Source organism: Tauraco erythrolophus, chromosome 2 (assembly GCF_009769465.1).
Source record: "Tauraco erythrolophus isolate bTauEry1 chromosome 2, bTauEry1.pri, whole genome shotgun sequence".
In the NCBI taxonomy this organism is placed as follows: Eukaryota; Metazoa; Chordata; class Aves; order Musophagiformes; family Musophagidae; genus Tauraco; species Tauraco erythrolophus.
In genome coordinates, this window is record NC_141466.1 from 107,038,758 (window position 1) to 107,055,503 (window position 16,746).

At 43.0% G+C, this 16,746-nt stretch overlaps 1 protein-coding gene across 1 annotated transcript in view; it reads right to left on the bottom strand.

Annotated features, from left to right (window-relative positions):
- The window catches only part of KCNH1 (potassium voltage-gated channel subfamily H member 1), a 195,221-nt gene extending 178,677 nt beyond the window's left edge, over positions 1–16,544 (bottom strand). The window contains exons 1-3 of the mRNA XM_086629140.1: positions 16,457–16,544; positions 2,667–2,790; positions 2,314–2,420 (exon numbers count right to left, since the gene is read on the bottom strand). Of these exons, the coding sequence (XP_086485266.1) occupies positions 2,314–2,420; positions 2,667–2,790; positions 16,457–16,529 (304 nt within the window). The 5' untranslated portion in view covers positions 16,530–16,544. The remainder of the gene's footprint in view (positions 1–2,313; positions 2,421–2,666; positions 2,791–16,456) is intronic.
- Between the last annotated feature and the right edge of the window lie 202 nt (positions 16,545–16,746).

Genomic DNA, 16,746 nt, shown 5'->3' on the forward strand with positions numbered 1-16,746 from the left:
GACTTAGTTTATAGGAAGGGAGTGGACAGGTAAAGAACAACAAAAATCTGTTTCCTGGCTAATTTAAAGAAGAAAAATAGAATGAGGGAAGAATAGAGAGATTAAAAAAAAAAAACCCAAAAAAAACAAAGAGCAGGAAGAAAGATGCCTAAAAAAAATTCAGAGCCCTTTCTAAAACCTTCAGACTGAGAGCAGGTTGAAACCAATTGTGTTCATTGCCCAAGCAGGCAACTGCCATGGTTGCAGGCAGAGGTAAGGTGACCATAAAGGTAGGACCCCTTAGCAGTCCGGGTGCTAAGTGACTGGTAAACAAGACAGTGTTTTTCTGTGATGTGGCTTATTCTGAGAAAAAGCTCCAGGATGTCCCCTTTTCGGTATTTTTCAGTTAAAACTCTCTAGTGCTATTAGTCATTCTCTGTAACAGTAGTTAATGCATCTCTAAAGCTACGAATCTAACAAACATAAGAGCACTGCGTTTTGTTAAACTTAAAAGCAAGCTCTGTGCTTTCCTTTTTCCCATGTCTGTGACCCTCTCGCACACAGCGGAACCATCGCAGCTCTGCTTCTTGGCATGTCGCACAACACAGCTTCTGCACAGCTGGACTTTGTTCTAGGCCGCCTCTCCTCAGGGAAGTGCACAGCAGGATAGGAAACATTCCTCAGTCCACGGTTACCTTGTTTTAATTCTGCATAAGAGACAGAGGCCCCAGGCTCTACTACAGGCCATATGCTGCCGCAGTGACAGAAGAGTAGCTGCATAGCCTCTTGGTGCCAAATCACTGTTCGCTAAGAGAGAATTCCAGACCCTTCTAGATCCCACGACTGCAGCCTATTTACTTGGCTTTGGATGCATAGATGTGAGCTGCATATGGTCCCTACGGCCACTAACTGAGCTAGGAACAGAAATCAGCTTTAAGAAATAAGTAAACATTGGAGGCAGATAACACTAGGAGGAAGGAGGCACAGAGTAAGGCCGTTCAGATAGCACATACAGCTTTTCAAATGAGTTGAACCAGTAAAGCTGTGGTCCAGAAGAGCCCTGAGCAATGGCACCATGTCAGAGGTCATGATGCTTTGAACAGGCTAAAAAGAGAATAAAAAGACTAGAAGAGAGATGAAGCAAAAATCCCTCAAGAATTTTTTTTTTCTCTCTAACAGACGACAAAAAATTCCATGTACTTTGGCACCACCACTTCTTAGAAGAACAGATTAATTCTGATAGAAAACAAGCAGCTTCACACATCCACAGATCAGCACTAGCATACATAATACTTATCTTTTAGCTTTTGTGAAGTGCCTATGGTTCTCTTGCCAAACTCTATCAGTACTAGATGGTCATTTCAAGAGAAACACCAATGGTTCACACACATACCGATAGATTGGATGACCTTTCCCCAGAAACCTGGTCTTTCTAACAAAATACATGGCAGCAATGAGGGTAACTGCTGAAAATTACATCATAGCAGTTTATGTTATATTTTGTGGTTAAAGTCCCCTATGCCCACTAATGCAGAACTGATCAAATTGATGGTCATAGCTGTAATGGGAAGGAGCTGCTAAAAGGATGCTTCTGCAAGGTACCCTCCCCTGTATACAGACACTACCAGTTTCATGATTAGAAGGCAAAATTTTTAAGAGCAAAATAAGTTACAGAATGCAGACTTCCAGCTTAACATTTGGCCAGGCTGAAGACCTCAGTGTATTTACACTTCAGTTCACAATAAGTAGATGAAAAAAACTCTGCCATGAGAGTCCACACTAGATGGGGCAGCAAGTTTTGGGCAAGCAGTTCCTCTGCTGACATTTGCACTTACAGACAGAGTGAAACTCCTAAGAAAAAAATCATACCCCAATTTAGGAATTTTTCTGCAAAACAAAAGAGAGTTTTATCTGAAAACGTCAGAAGTAGTTCAGCTTCTAAAACGAAACATGGGTTCTTTTTATTCTGAAACTACTTCTAAATACTGGCTTTTCTTTATCAAATTTTTAAAAATTGAAAAAGTATGTTCTTTGTAACAGAAATCATTTGCACCAACCTAGCTTGTGTATTATCATTGCTGACGGAATCTTGAGTGTTGTCTTAAAGCATCACATGCAAATTGCTCTAAACGTCAGAAAAAATTAGAGAGCTTTGCCTGCCTGCCTTTCATCCCTAATATTCTCATTTCTCCCTTGAAGATCAACTGGTGGAACTGGGGCTTATTTAGCCCTAGATAAAGCACAGTCCTCTGGGCTCACAGACTCACAGTTTACACTATGGTTTAAAACAACTTTACACACCTACGTTAACGAACAAACCAATCAACTACTTACTGTTCTTCTTGTACATCAAGATTTCAAAGGAGTTCATCTCATAGTTCTCAAACGTTTGCCGGACCTTGTCAATTGTATCTTTGTCTGTCAGCTCTCCGTACATAAAACTGCAAATAAAAAGAGAAATTCAAGTCAGATACTAGACAAAGAAACAAAGCCATTTCTTTACAGTGTGAAAAGAACCTATTTTGAAATAGCCCTTCTTTGATTTTGTTTTACCTGGAAAGCATATTTGACAGATGCAGCCCCAGGAGATAAAAGACAAAACTGGAATAAACAGATTACTTTTCTCCTCGAGCAACAAGCACAACACTACAAGCCATTTAACAGAAAATAAATCTGTTCTCAAATACCTGCAGGTGCTGCTTTTTTGCATAACTTCTGCTCTGTGATATCCTGATAGCTTGCAAAATCCATCATTGCTGTAGACAATGGGCCAATCCACTATCTGGGCATTACCCAAGACAAAATTAGTATCTGTTTGAAAGAACACATCAGTTAGACATTAGACAAGGCTATGGTTGCAGTAGAGGAAATACTCATTTCAGGACCCAAACCTGATTGCTTCAGTCCCTGGACGTTTTTTCCCAGATACTATTCCCACAGTCAACAGGATTATTCCCGGTTTTAACTTTAAGTAAATTCTTATTTAAAAAAAAAAAAGTATTAATTATTCATGCAAAGCTTAAAAGGATGGTTTTATGCAAATGAAACACATGATGGTTAAGCAGGTAAAATTCATCTCTTGACTGAGGACAAATTCACCAAATTTTTTCCCTCTGTGCCACACGCACTGATCCACCACGACACTCACTTTGAATGTGAAGCCTCTTACGCATGGCCAAAACAGCACTTGAGTGATATTTCTCCTCTCTGAACGTAGACACAGTGGCTCTCCTCTCAATAGATTCATAGATTTTCTAGGTTGGAAAAGACCTTAGAGATCATCCGGTCCAACTGTCCCTAATCTCCCATTATACCATATCCCTAAGTAGTTCATCCACTCTTTTCTTAAACACATGCAGGGATGGGGACTCAACCACCTCCCTGGGCAGCCTATTCCAGTGGCTGACAACCCTTTCAGAGAAGAAATTCTTTCTAACATCCAACCTGAATCTCCCCTGACTAAGCTTATACCCATTTCCTCTTGTCCTATCACCCATCAATACTGCCTTCACTGCTGTCCACACAAGCTCAAATAATTCTTGTGTGACCTGTATGGCACAGCGCTCCAAACTAGACACCAGACAACCAGGGTTAGTGCTTACACCGGCAGAGAGAACTTTTTATTCGTTGTACAAGGCAGAAGGAGCTTCAATCAGTAAGAAAAAAAAAAAAACTGAGCAGGATTCATGCCTCCATTCTCACTGGATCTGTGCCTGCTACTTTTTTTTATCATTGATAACTTCATTCAAATTATGAACATACTCAACCCTCGGCCCAGACCTGGCTTTCTCTGCTGCTTTGGCTCTTGTGCACACAACTTATTACACCTGCGCCAAGACGGGCAGCAGCGCTGCCGCGTGGGCACTGGCAGGCAGGAGGAGATGGCAGCCCCTTTCACAGCTGCAAAGACCTCCTTTTGAGGCTTTGGAAAGAAAGGCTAGGCAGCCACATGAGGTTAGGAGGCATCTGCATTGAAGGGAGGCCTTTAAGGAGTCCAAAACCCTGTCTACTTCTCAGGATCTACCCCCAGCTGCCCAAACATATACAGCCATCATTAATGCTTCCTGCAACCAAGAGACACAAACAAGACATTTTACCTATTAATTGCAAGGAGTTTTGTATATTTTAACTTTCCCTTTCAAAATCTTTTGTCCCATTGCAAACTTCAAGGGGGTTTAAATAAAACATTCCTGTAGCTATCTAAATGCACTGCCCAATCCCATGAGCAAGATTGGGTGTATCTTTAAATAGTCTTTAGAATGAAATACACCAGTAGTATAACTTCAGGACATTTTAACTGCTTTGTTTCTCACAACCTCTTTTAAATACTGTGGGTTTTGCTTGGTTGAAGCGCTTTGTTCCAAAAACAATGCATGTCTTTTACCCCTTCCTATGAATAAGTAAGCCAAGTCATTTCTCATTGCTAAAGCAAGTGCTTTTGAGTGTCTATTATAAACACTGCACTGTGTTAGGATATTTTTAAATTTTCATCAGGAAGTACAAAAAAATGAAAAAAAAAAAAAAATGCAAATACAAATGTTAGATCATGTCCCTGATCTGAATGGTGTTATTTCATGTATGCATTCCTTCTCACCATCTCCCCTTCTCAAAAGGTAACTTACCTTTCTCTCCACTGCCTCAAAAGCTCCTTGAAGAACTTCTATTGACTTAAGCAGTGACCTTCCTTTCACACTTAAACCTCAACATTGTCTTTAGATAAATAATCTCATTTTTTCATTAAGAGCTATATAGGGCACTTTTCTGATGACCATTACTGTGCTAATCCTACTTTTATCTAGCCTTGCAATGCTTCTGTTTGGTAGGACAGTACTCTTACCCCCTTTTTACAGGTAAAACTGAAGCACTAAGGCCACAAGGGGATTTAAGCACCAAAAAGCGAGACTGTTAGAGCCTGACCCTTGGATGCCCAGCTCTCAAAAACTTGGGAGCTGGAAGCTCCGTGCGTAGGGTTGGTGAGATAGAACTGACAAACATTAGCACAGAAATTAGAAACCTATCCAAGTTAAACTATGGAAAATGGGGATATTTTAAGGTTTTTTTTTTTTCCCCTTTCCTATATTAATTATGATACCTAATATTTTAACATAAGCCTAGTTCTCACAGAAAACACTCAAGATTCTTTGCCATTATTGCAGGAGCTACAGAATTACATTCCCACTTGCTTACCTTCTGGCCCAATAAAGCCTAGTTTTTTTGGACTTGCAGGGTTTCCAAAGCATGGTTAGAGAACATGCACACATTTCCCTTCCCCCTGACAGCCTAGCAGTTTGGGTGTTCTCCTACGAGATGTGGGGCTACCTGAGAGCAGTGAAAGCTCAGCCTTCATTTCAACTCCTGAATGACTGTTCTAATCATCAAGCTACTAAAGAGAACAGATGTCAACATCCTTACCATGTCAGTTTTTAAGTCTGTGACTTGACTGCTGTATTTTATGCATCTCTATTAGGCAAGCCTGTTAGTCTACATTGAGTCTCTCTGGGAGGTGGCAATAGAATGCTTCATTGGAGGGTCTAGGTTGGGTTTAGTTGTGAGTTACAACCAAGCAGAGAGATTCTTATGTACCTACAAAGCTTTAAACGCAAAATTTGGGCACCTGTCAATTCAAAGAGCAAGTCAGAGGTTTTGATGATGCCACTGTTTTATAAGTGTGTCTCACTTCTAGCTAGTTCCCATTTCATACATCTTCACTCTTCTTTTATCCAGGCTTTACACAGCTTATGAACACACAAGAAGTACATACTGAAGTTGGATCCATTCTCTGACATCAACACCACACCCCGACTCATCTGTGGGCTTGCTCCTCCAGCTCCACTGCCACACTTTTTTAGTGTTTGCCCTGCGGTGATCCCTAGATCCAAAAAAAATGCCTTACAGGGACCAGTGCTTGGGAACTCCTCATGTAGCTGAAAGCCTGCAGAGAAGCCATCGGCTCCTGTGAGCACAGCAGTCAGGCAGCTGAGAGGCCGTAGCATCTCACCATCCAAACTGCCAAACCAGGAAAGAGGTTTCCAACCCATCACTCTGCCAGCTTTTCTTGGGGGGTTACCAGGCTCAGGATGACCAGTTCCTTTGTTCAAAGGAAGAGATGATCTTCATTGGTAGTTTCCAAATCTCCTGTACCCACTTCTTTTTTTTTTTTAAACTCACTGTGGCCTAACAGCCCACAGAGTGGGAGCCCCAGCATCTGCAAAGAAAGGGTCTTGGAGACAAATAGGTATTTCTTTCTAGTTCCTAACTCCTCTTCCCAGCTTTCTTTACAGACAAAACAATGACTGAACGTTGGTTCTGTGCCTATGTGGAGAACACAACTGCATTTCTTCAGAAGGAGTGTCTCCGACAACGGCGTTTTGCCTGTGCAAACACTGGCAAGACACGGCGTAAAATAAGAACTCCCACTTATAACTCCCCTGCATAGTTTATTCTGACAGATAACCTGGAGGTAGAAGGGCTGTTCTCATTGCTATCATTTACATTCAATTGCATTGACGTCCCTGACAACGTGCTGCTTGGAGACAGCTCATAATCTGTTAAACAATTCCTAACATAAGAAAATACTAAATAACATCCACTGAGGCAAATATTGCCTCTCCATCTGCAGGGACACAGAGTCCCAGAGGCCAGGAAACAGCTGTGACTTTGTTGCACAACAAGCAAGAAGGATGCTCTAGTGAACTCTTTGAGCATTACCAGGCAAAGCCTCTTTGGGACTCACAAGTGGGTCAACAAGGCTGGGAAAGGAGTTGGCCAGAGGAAGACCATGAAGAAACCCACTGCTAAATTCTCTTCAAAGACAGGGGGTAAAATGTACATATGATAGCTGCAGTACTCAAACTATTCAGTGACTTGAGGCACCTCTTTGAAAGGACTCAAAGGATTCCCTTACCAGGAAATCAATTTCTATCACAATGTCGATTGGATTAGCGGTATTGCCTGGCCCAAGGAGAAGCTGTAAGCATCATTGGCCCTTCTTATCAGCTCCAAGAAGAATTGAGCTAGGAACAGGAGAGGAAAGGCTCATATAAAAGAAGACCTGGGGTTCTGGCTTGTGCTGCATTTGGCACAGTCTAAGCCAGACCATTGGGAGGCAGAGAAGTATGTAGAGGCACAGCACAGAGCACCTTATGCTGCAGAAACACAAGTAAGAATTGTAGCATCTCGAGGGCAGCCCAATTCCCTGCATGAGTAGGGTGGGCTTCTGTGACGAGGGTCTGCAGCACTGGCTTTACGAAGTTCCCCGCTTCATGTTTTCTAGTCTGCCTTTTCCACGAGTCAGTTCTGTTCACTGCAGTTTATTCACATGTCAGCCTTTGCACACTCAAATGTCAGACCCGTTTTGGATTATCACTTTAAACTAGTCACAGCAGCTTTAAAGCACCAAGAAAAACATTTTAACTTCTTCCCAAATGTAAGGCTGACTGAGGATTTTGCTCACTCACCGATACCGGTACTTTCCTCCACTCACAAAATACACCACCACAGAAGAATCAGAAAGTGTCTTTCCAAATAATAGCAACCCTTTAACAACCGCGATAGCAAGTCTCTAGAACACTCGGCTTCACCAAAACTATCATACCTACTGAATCTCGTTGCTACATATAGCACTTTATTTAACTGGAACAGTCCACCAGTTCAAGCCTCCAAAAGGCCTGAGGACAAGAAGCACCTCAGACACACAGCTGGTCAGGAGCAGCTGACTGAGGAGAGGACACCTCCTTGCAAAGAGCATGGAGCAAGTTACTGAAATGCTTCCTCCCCACCATTCCCCTGCACTGCTGAACATTCCCACCCATAGCATCCCAGCCTCTCCTCCTGTAAGGTGGACCTTGCCAAGCTCAGGCCCCACTTCTTACCAGAGACCAGCACACCAGCTCTGCCTTCCCCGTCCCTTCAGCAAGACATGGGCCCTCTTCTGGGACACACTGGCAGAAGGTCAGGGACCAGCAGCCAGACATATTCCCAGAGCGCTGCCAGATACCTTCCCACATTGCTGCCCGCACAGATGAAGCACACCGAGGCCACCAGGAGGAAACCTCTGCTCGGCGAGTTGTAGCACAGACCTCGGTAACAACAGAGGCTGGTGCCCCCTGCACTTACAAATATGAGCGCAGGTCTGCCAAAGCCCCTGGCAATCGTGCTCAGGTTGGTGTTAGGTACAAACATTTAAATCTATTAGTATCTTTTCCCACAGTCATCACACAAATACAAAACTCAAAAGATTTTTTCCTAATTTATTCACTTAGCAATGAAAGGAGAATCAGGCTCACTGTAGTGGGCAGTTCTGCTCCTCACCAAACTTACTAATCCTCTCATCAACCTCCAACAGAAGAGTAATTGGCCCCCTCATTCCAGACCACTGTCTTCATCATGTTGGCTGAGGACATAACTCCAGTTATTGAAACTGGCATGCCTCTTCTATCGCGTCTCAAACTCCTCCCATGGATCTTCAGTGGAGCAAACCTTGACTTCTAGCATTACAAAGCAGAAACCATTACTACAGCAGACCTAAAAGAACCTCCTAGTAAATAGGTTTCTTACCTTACTCACAGTCACTGGGGGTGGGGGATACAGCGTCATTAGCTACTGTTCTGTTAGCTGAGCATAAAGCAGCATAGGTGCTCTGTCACAGCCAGCGTAAGAAACGTCATTACGCAAAAGTCATGTGCAACTGCCTTATGATTAAAGACTATATCATAGAGCTTAAGTACAAGGGACAGATGAGTTTCTAAACAATTCTGGTATTTACAAACCAGTGACTTTGCATCACAAGTAGCATCATTTTGATGTAGAGAAAAACAAAAGAAATGGTTTCATTTCTGGTAAGGGACACAAGGCATGGAAATAGAACGTTGTTTATAAGTAGGCCTGTCAAAACTGCTATAGTCACACAGATCATGTCATGCTTTTGCTTTAGCAATTTGCAAAGGATAGGTATGTATGAATTTTCGTTTAGCCTTAGCTTTAAAAAAAAGTAAAACAGCAGCATTTAGTCACACTGATTAGTTACATTGTTCAAATGTAACTTATGAGATCAAAATATGGCCCTAAATCAGTACAAATAATTCAAACTGAATTTCAAGCCCCTGGTCAATCCTTTCTTTTCATACATAGGATTCCTCACACTTCAGGGAGGAAAGACATGGGAACCAATAAATTTTCATGTTAACTGTATTCAAATCAAGTACAGCACTGCTCAAAGGACCGAATGACTATTCACATGGTAGAAAGTAATAGGACAAAATTCTGCTCTTCCACTCACAATCTCCTGTAGCAGTCAATGGTGATACGCAGATACACGCACCCACTCAGTATCTCCTTGAATTATTCTTATAGTGGGAGTGCATCAATGTTTAAATATCCCACTGAACAACTTGATCTCCCTATACAAGCATGATATAGTAGCCTCAAAATTGTATATCCTTAATATCGAGACCAAATTATTTCAAGTTGTACCCTCACTCTAATATATTATAAAACTCTATAGCTAGGTTCATGCGGGCTTGCATGTTTTATAAAATAGAACTGGAACAGGTTGCCCAGAGAAGCAGTGGGTGTCCCATCCCTGGAAGTGTTCAAGGCCAGGTTGGATGGGGCTTTGAGCAACCTGATCTAGGGGAAGGTGTCCCTGCCTATGGCAGAGGGGTTGGAACTAGATGATCTTTGAGGTCCCTTCTAACCCAAATCATTCTATGATTCTATGACAAAAGTTTTATTTAAAAGGTCCTTGGCTGCTACAGCATGAACATAATCCACTAAATGCAGGCATTTCATGCATTATTCAAACATGACTTACACTGTTATATGTACTCCAGAGCATAGTGCACGTACAAGTTGAAAAGAATTTGTAAAAAATTTATTTCATCACACTTACCACAAATAACAAGAGAGACACTAACTAAAACAACATCTTCAAGTGACTCAGTTCGAATCATTACAGAAAATGGATGCTAATTTCTGCCAATAGTATAGATAAAAACTACTGGTTCCATCTCAACATTTGTCATTTTGCATTGTTATAGCAAATATTTCACAGTAGGCCTCTACCATGAGAAAAGTTTAAATTGAAAATAATACATCCTCCCAACACTAGTAGCTGTAAAATCTTCATAATTATCTGTATTTTTTTTAATAAAAAAGTTAGTGCAGAATAATGGAACAAGAATAGCTGAAACTGAAAGTGCACAGAAGCTGTCATATGTATTTTATGGATAGCATCATTCCTTGCCTGTCCCTGAAGTATTGTTCATATTTGAGAAACTGAAAAAAAAAAAAAAAGACATTTAGACAAACATGACGCTAGCATGAGATAATTTTCAGAAATTAGAAAGATCATCAGTTGTAAGAGTCATGCATTGCACCATTCTCAATAAAGAACAAAAATGCTGTTTAGCAGTGAGACTTCACCATTTAATTGGTCAGCAGTTTTTTCCCCCATCTGATCTTAAAAGAAATCCAGGAAAAAGCATGTTTTAGTTGCATCAATTGTATGGGTCTTCCATCAGTTTAAAGAAGCCATTTGATTTACTGATTATAGCTACAGCCATCAAAAGGCTTAAAAGCATTTGACAAGACCTAACTCTCTGCTCACTTTTAGCTATATGAGTTACAAAAATGCATTAACAAATTCTCCAATGAATGGGTTTCATTAAGATTTGGTTTATGATCTTGTTCTAGGATTTAATGCAGAAAGGGATTGATACATTGAATTATCACAATAGAACTTCTTGAGCTCTCAGATCATTAATTTTAAAACACATTATCTATCATCTCTGTCTTGTACTTCTTTTTCTTACTATCTGTAAAAGTCATTTTAAGGAAATCAGGTCGTACATTTCTAAATGCATAAAGATGCACACACAAAACTTGAAGCTTCTGGCCTAGTAAAACCCAGCAAAAAACCATTTGATATTCAACTCAAGTGATACTGAGAAAAAAATGATTGTCAATAGTGTATAGATATTTTGATTACTGACAAATGTATGAAAAACATGGATGACAATAAAAGTGTCTCCACAGTTGTTAACTTAGAAAAGAAGGAAGATCAGGAAGAAACAAAACCTTTTCCTTTGTTTCATTCACAGTTTGGGAAAAAGTCCTTAACACAGAACCTACAAGTTGTCCCCTTGTAGTTTTTGAAGGTCTGCTGCTTTCATGGCTAAAAGTTTTGTTTAAACCAGCACCAACAGACAGACCTACACTCATGGATTTTACTCGGCCAAAAGCGATTTTATAGGAAATCTTGAATAAACTGGGTCTTGCAGGATTAGATACAAAAGGGTACAGACTCAAGTTCAACCACTGGATGCCAGATTTGTAGAGGATAACATTCACTTTGCCTTGCACAGGGCAAGCCATAGCAAGAGAAATAAAATCTTCAGCTAAAGGCACTCTATGCATATAGCATGACCTTACTACTGATCCAGCAGTTTTCCACGCACTTTTTGCAAGGTGTGATTCTGGCAAAGAGCCTGCCATACAAGGGAAGGGAAGCATCCTCCAGGCCAGACCCCTCTATTCCATTACACTGGGTTTTTTTATGCTGAAATTAACCCATTGAAGTCTGGAAAGTGGATGAGACTTTAAGCTGACGGCACGGAGCAGGAAATCTGCTGCATACTTGCTACAGCCTTCCAAGTCAGGCCATTTAGGAGCTTTAAGAACTAGGACAGCTTAATCTGGACATTGCAACTCATAAGGAATACCTCACTATTTGCTCTTCCCTGTGCACAGTTAACTTTGTCCTTTTCAGTACTTTCATGTCTAAAACATTCACTAAAATGCATTTCCCTATTTAATAGAACCTCACCAGATCATGCTAGGATGTAATTTACCTGCAGCACGAGGCTTCTGAGCCAGTCCTCTGCAAATAATGAATTTCACTCAGTGTTGCTAGAAGATTCATTGAAAATTATGGAAATTTATGAACTGTCAGGAAAACAAATATATCCTATCAAAAGGAAACAGAAAAGTATACTCCACCCCAAAAATATGCTTGCTCAACAAAAAAAATCAACAAAAAATATCAACAAAAGCAGTCCTGTTCTCAGTATGAAAATACTTTCTTGATGACTGATGCTATTTACCGAGAGTGTTGCAGTAGTATGAGGCACTCCAGTGATGCCCAGGACCTGACTACCCTTGGCACGTCACATATAGAAGAGTCATGCAGAGCTTGTCACGTTCATATATGTGCTCCCTACCAACACAACAGCTCAGTAGCCTGAAAGTGATTAGACCCACAACAATTAAGACAGTAAACTCTACCTCTGGGGAAGCGTGCCTAATGCTGCTTCTGGACCCAAACCTCATTAGCTGCAGCCAGGTCTGCGTCTCCATACCATGTTCCTCACTGCTTTAGGTTTTGAGGGGAAGGCAAGCAGGGCCAGGCTGCAGCAGACACAGCACTGTCAAGTTAAGGATCCTTTGCAAACATTTCATTTAAATGAACATTTTATTCAAGTGCAAAAGTATGAAAACAAAACTCGGTTCAGGTCTTCATTCTCTGTTAGCTTCCTTTGCATTTCTGTCTGGCTGAACACAAAAACCACATTTTTCAGTTTCAGAGATGTTAAAATAAAGCCAGTTTCTCTCCTAGGTCTCAGGCAATGGTACAAGGTTAGCATGCCCAGGTTGTAGAATGTTCATTGTACTGGGACTTTATAGTCTCCAATGGAAGTAATGTCAGAAATCATGGAAATGTCTGTTACTCTCAGGATTTGAGTCTGAAGGTGCTTTTTCTTTCCCTCTACAGGGAACTGCTGCATTCTCCATCAAAGGGTGCAGGTTTGCTTCCATACCTGACACCTCCTTAGAGTGTTCCAAGGGGATGTGGTGAAAGCAAGACTAAATTCACACAAGCCTTATGCCCTCTTCTTCCAACCTTCTTGTTTTGTCAATAAATCAGAAAAGCACCTGTGACTTCCACTGAAATTCCAAAGCCATGTAAACACGGGGCTTGCTTTTGCCATCCTTACTCACGCACAATTATCACGTACCTCAGTGAGAATTTTGACCAAGGACTGCAGAATCTATCTAGCACGTATGTAGATTGAGAAGTATTTTTGCCTCCAGTTATTGATAAAGAATTGGAATATCACAAAGAATCGGTATCCTCTAGAACCTACTGCACCGTTTGAATTGGGTGCCTTGGCCGTGAACCGAGACTGTAACTGTTATCGTTATAGTGCTTGTATACCGCGGGTGTATTACATTACTTGAGAAAAACATTAATATCACATTAGCAGCGACCATCAGGGGCTAGTGATTCTTTACATACTGCACTGTTTTACGGCATTGGCTCATTTTGTGTCCCGTTGGGTGTTCTGGTCTTTAAATGTTTCAATGCTTCAAAGAAATTTTTGTAAACCAAGCACTACCTGCAACATTTATTTTTCTAGCTCTACATGGCTAGTATAGAAACGCAGCTTTTAAACATTAAACACAAGACAAGCAGGATTATGGCACCCCTCATTTCCAAGAGGAAAGAACCTTAAGTTTATGCTTCATCCGAAAAGTCTTCTTGTGAGAAGAAATCACAGAGGACCAGATGAGGTCCACACGTCTAGGCAGATGATGCTTTAAATATTCTTTCCTCTGTGTGCTATCATAAGGCTATCCCATCTCCGGATGTGCTGAAAAATTCTCAATTCCTTCTTTACTCTGACATGTGGAAAGGAAATACCATGCAGCTTCTAACGCTAGCATAGCTCTTTTGACTGGCATTTAGCGCATGACAACCTGTCTCAGTTGATTTGCAACCTAAGAAGCAGCTCTTGTCCCCAGTAATTCTAAAAGAGACGGTTCAGACCAAGGGAGTTTGAGGCGAGTCTTGCTGCAGGTGGTGCAATTATAAACACGAGCAAAATACTAACTGTAATGGAAAAACCCTGAACTTGCAGGCCTATGGACACTGCTATTACCTTTAGCCACCGAAGGCGCATCAGTTTACCGGTCCCACATCTAACATGAAAGGCTGTCCAAAGATTTACTTGTTAAACTACTGGTAAAAAATGGCATAATTAGTGCTGTCCTTAGAGCAATGTGTCCAAAAGTGGTTGCATGCCAATTACTTTGTTAGGACCACATGGCCTTTCACTGCCCCAAAGTATAACACGTAGCAAAAACGTGTTTTCCTCTGTTCACCTGTGACTGTGGACACGTCATATACAAGTACCTTTAATTGAAGCACTTATTCAGTATCTATTTCTGTTCTATGACCCAATTCCTCCCCTTTCAAAGGGAATCCTCCTCAAATTAGGAGCATTCCTATATTTGTATCAACTCAATATCTGTTGGCACTCCTTAACTTGCTTGCATGTGCCAGCAAAAATAGTTTGACAACAAGCCCGAGGTTTATTTGGCAAATCCCAAATGGCCTAGATAGTTTCATTGTGGGTCACATTACTACCCAATCAAATGAAACCAAGAGGAGGGAGCCAAACCTCAAGCTTTATGGGCCCATTTAAGCACTCATCCTGTGGGCATCCCAAATCATCTCAAAGGCCAAGTAGGCAGGCCAAGATGAGACGGGCAACGAGGAACCGGCATGTTTCCATACTGCCCCTGCGCTGGCCAGCACAACCCTGCCAGATGAGGAGAGAAAGGAGACTATCCTTGTCTCCTAAACGAGACGGAGGTTAGAAGAGGCTGATAGTCCCACGTCAGAACTGATTCATAGAGCATTCGTATGTGACGGCATCACATTTACAGCAAAGCTGGACTGGGTCCAGCAAAAACTAGAAGGCACGTTACAGCAGAAATGGGCTTCTCAACGTGAGTCACTTCCCTAAGCTTCTCCTAATATGTCTGAACTGTGCATCACTTCCCACCAGGCTTAATCTAAAAACTTGTATTGATTACAGCCCTCAGGACTTGCTGAGCGTTTGGAAATGGAGTGTTGTCATTTTACCTGTGCTGTCTAGCACCATGCTATGTTATGACACCTTCTTAATAACAGGGGAAGAGAGGAAAAAAACAGAGCATAGCTTCTGCTGCATGATTTTCCCCATCTCCAAACCTCAACTAATTTATTGCATCAAGATTTTGGCACTGAAAGTCAAAAGAGCAAATTGATTTTTAATGAAGAAAATAATCTACAAACTCAAGACACTTTTGAGAAAAGCCTTAGATAACTGGTGTTGGAAGATTAGAGAAGCAGCCTGAATGTGATGAAACGTAGTATTTCATTTTTTAAAAAAGAGGGCAAGATTCACTATAAGAATGGCAAGTATTTTTTCAGGAATGCAGTTTCCAATCCTTCTGTAGGAAAATTGCAGAGAGAAACAACCTATAAAAAGTGCCTCATAATTCTGTGTGAAAATATGGTCTTATCAAAGGCTATTTCTCCAATAATAGCACCTAATTGGAAGAAAAAATTGAAAATCATTCTTTGACTAATTTGAGTTTTGAGCTGCTTATCAAGAGGGTTAATTGTCTTTGTCTTATCAAAACTGACTATATTTTTAATTAAGTCATCTTGTTTTTTCTTCCAAAGGAACTTGATCCTGCGTATTCTCAATCATACTAGAAGTTCTTAATCCTTTAAGTAACCCCATTGAAGTCAACGGAAGCATTAAAAATGACAGAATTTAGGCTCCAAGGTTTTAAAAAAAAAAAAAAACGCACATGCCCAGGTTTAAACAAATACATAAACGTCTGCACGGTTGCAGGCTTACTGAGGGAGCAGCTTTTTGGTAAGTCCCTAAGTGAAGGAATCTGGATAACATTAATGCATATTTGCATGCAATTGTGAAATTCGAGGCATTTTCCACTCCACAGTTTTCCAAGAGAAAGACCTGGTTACAGTGCACTAGGAAGAAAAAGAAAAAGAGGGAAAAAAAAAAAAAAAGCTACCCTCAGCCCTCAAAATGGCAAACTCTCTCCTCACTTACGACAAATCTTCCTTATCAACTCAGACTCGCAGCCCTCGCCGATCCCCCACACCGGGCTTTTCCCTTCCCAGAGACCATCTTGAATCCCCGCACCGCCTCCCCGGCCGAAGCCGCCGTGTCCCCGCAGCCGCAGCCCGCACCGAGCACCGGACCCCACCGGTGGCCCGACCCCCCGCGCCCCCCGCACCGGCTCCGGCGCTGCCCCCGCCTCGCCCCGCGGGCGCGGACCTCGCCCGGCAGCGGGCGCAGCCCGGCCGGCGGGTCTCCCCGGGCGCCCCGCCGTGCCGGCGCACCTGCAGCCGGAGCCCCGCGCCGCCCCGCTGCCCGGCCCGGGGGCTCTCCGCAGGACGCGGGAGGCGCGGCCGGCCGGTGGCACCGGCTCCAGCTCCGGCCCCAGCACCTGGATGCGCCGCCGCTTCGGTGAAACCGCCTGGGAGCGGCCGGGGCTCAACGCCCCTCCGCCCGGGGCTGTCCCCGCCGAGGAAGCGGGAGGCTGCTTCGCGCCAGGGAGAGCTCGCCCTCAGCGCCGGGGCGCGGGCGGCGGCCCCGCAGCCCCGGCGTGCCCTTACCGTTAGACCTTCGCACGATGTTCTCCAGAAACGTGTTCTGAGGCGCCACCAGCCCTCGCCTTCCCCCGGCCATAGTCGCTCTGCGGGAGCGCGGCGCGGAGGCTTCGCTCAGGGCCGCGCCGACCCGCGCTCTGCCGCGCCGCTCCCCGCCCGCCCCGCGCGCCTCATGCCTCCGCCGGGACCGGCACGGCTGTGCGGCATCAGCCCTCCCGCCGCCTCCCGCGCACCGCAGCCCCGCGGACGCCGCCGCCGGACCTCTCCGCAGCGGCCCCTGCCGGCCGCCACCGCCC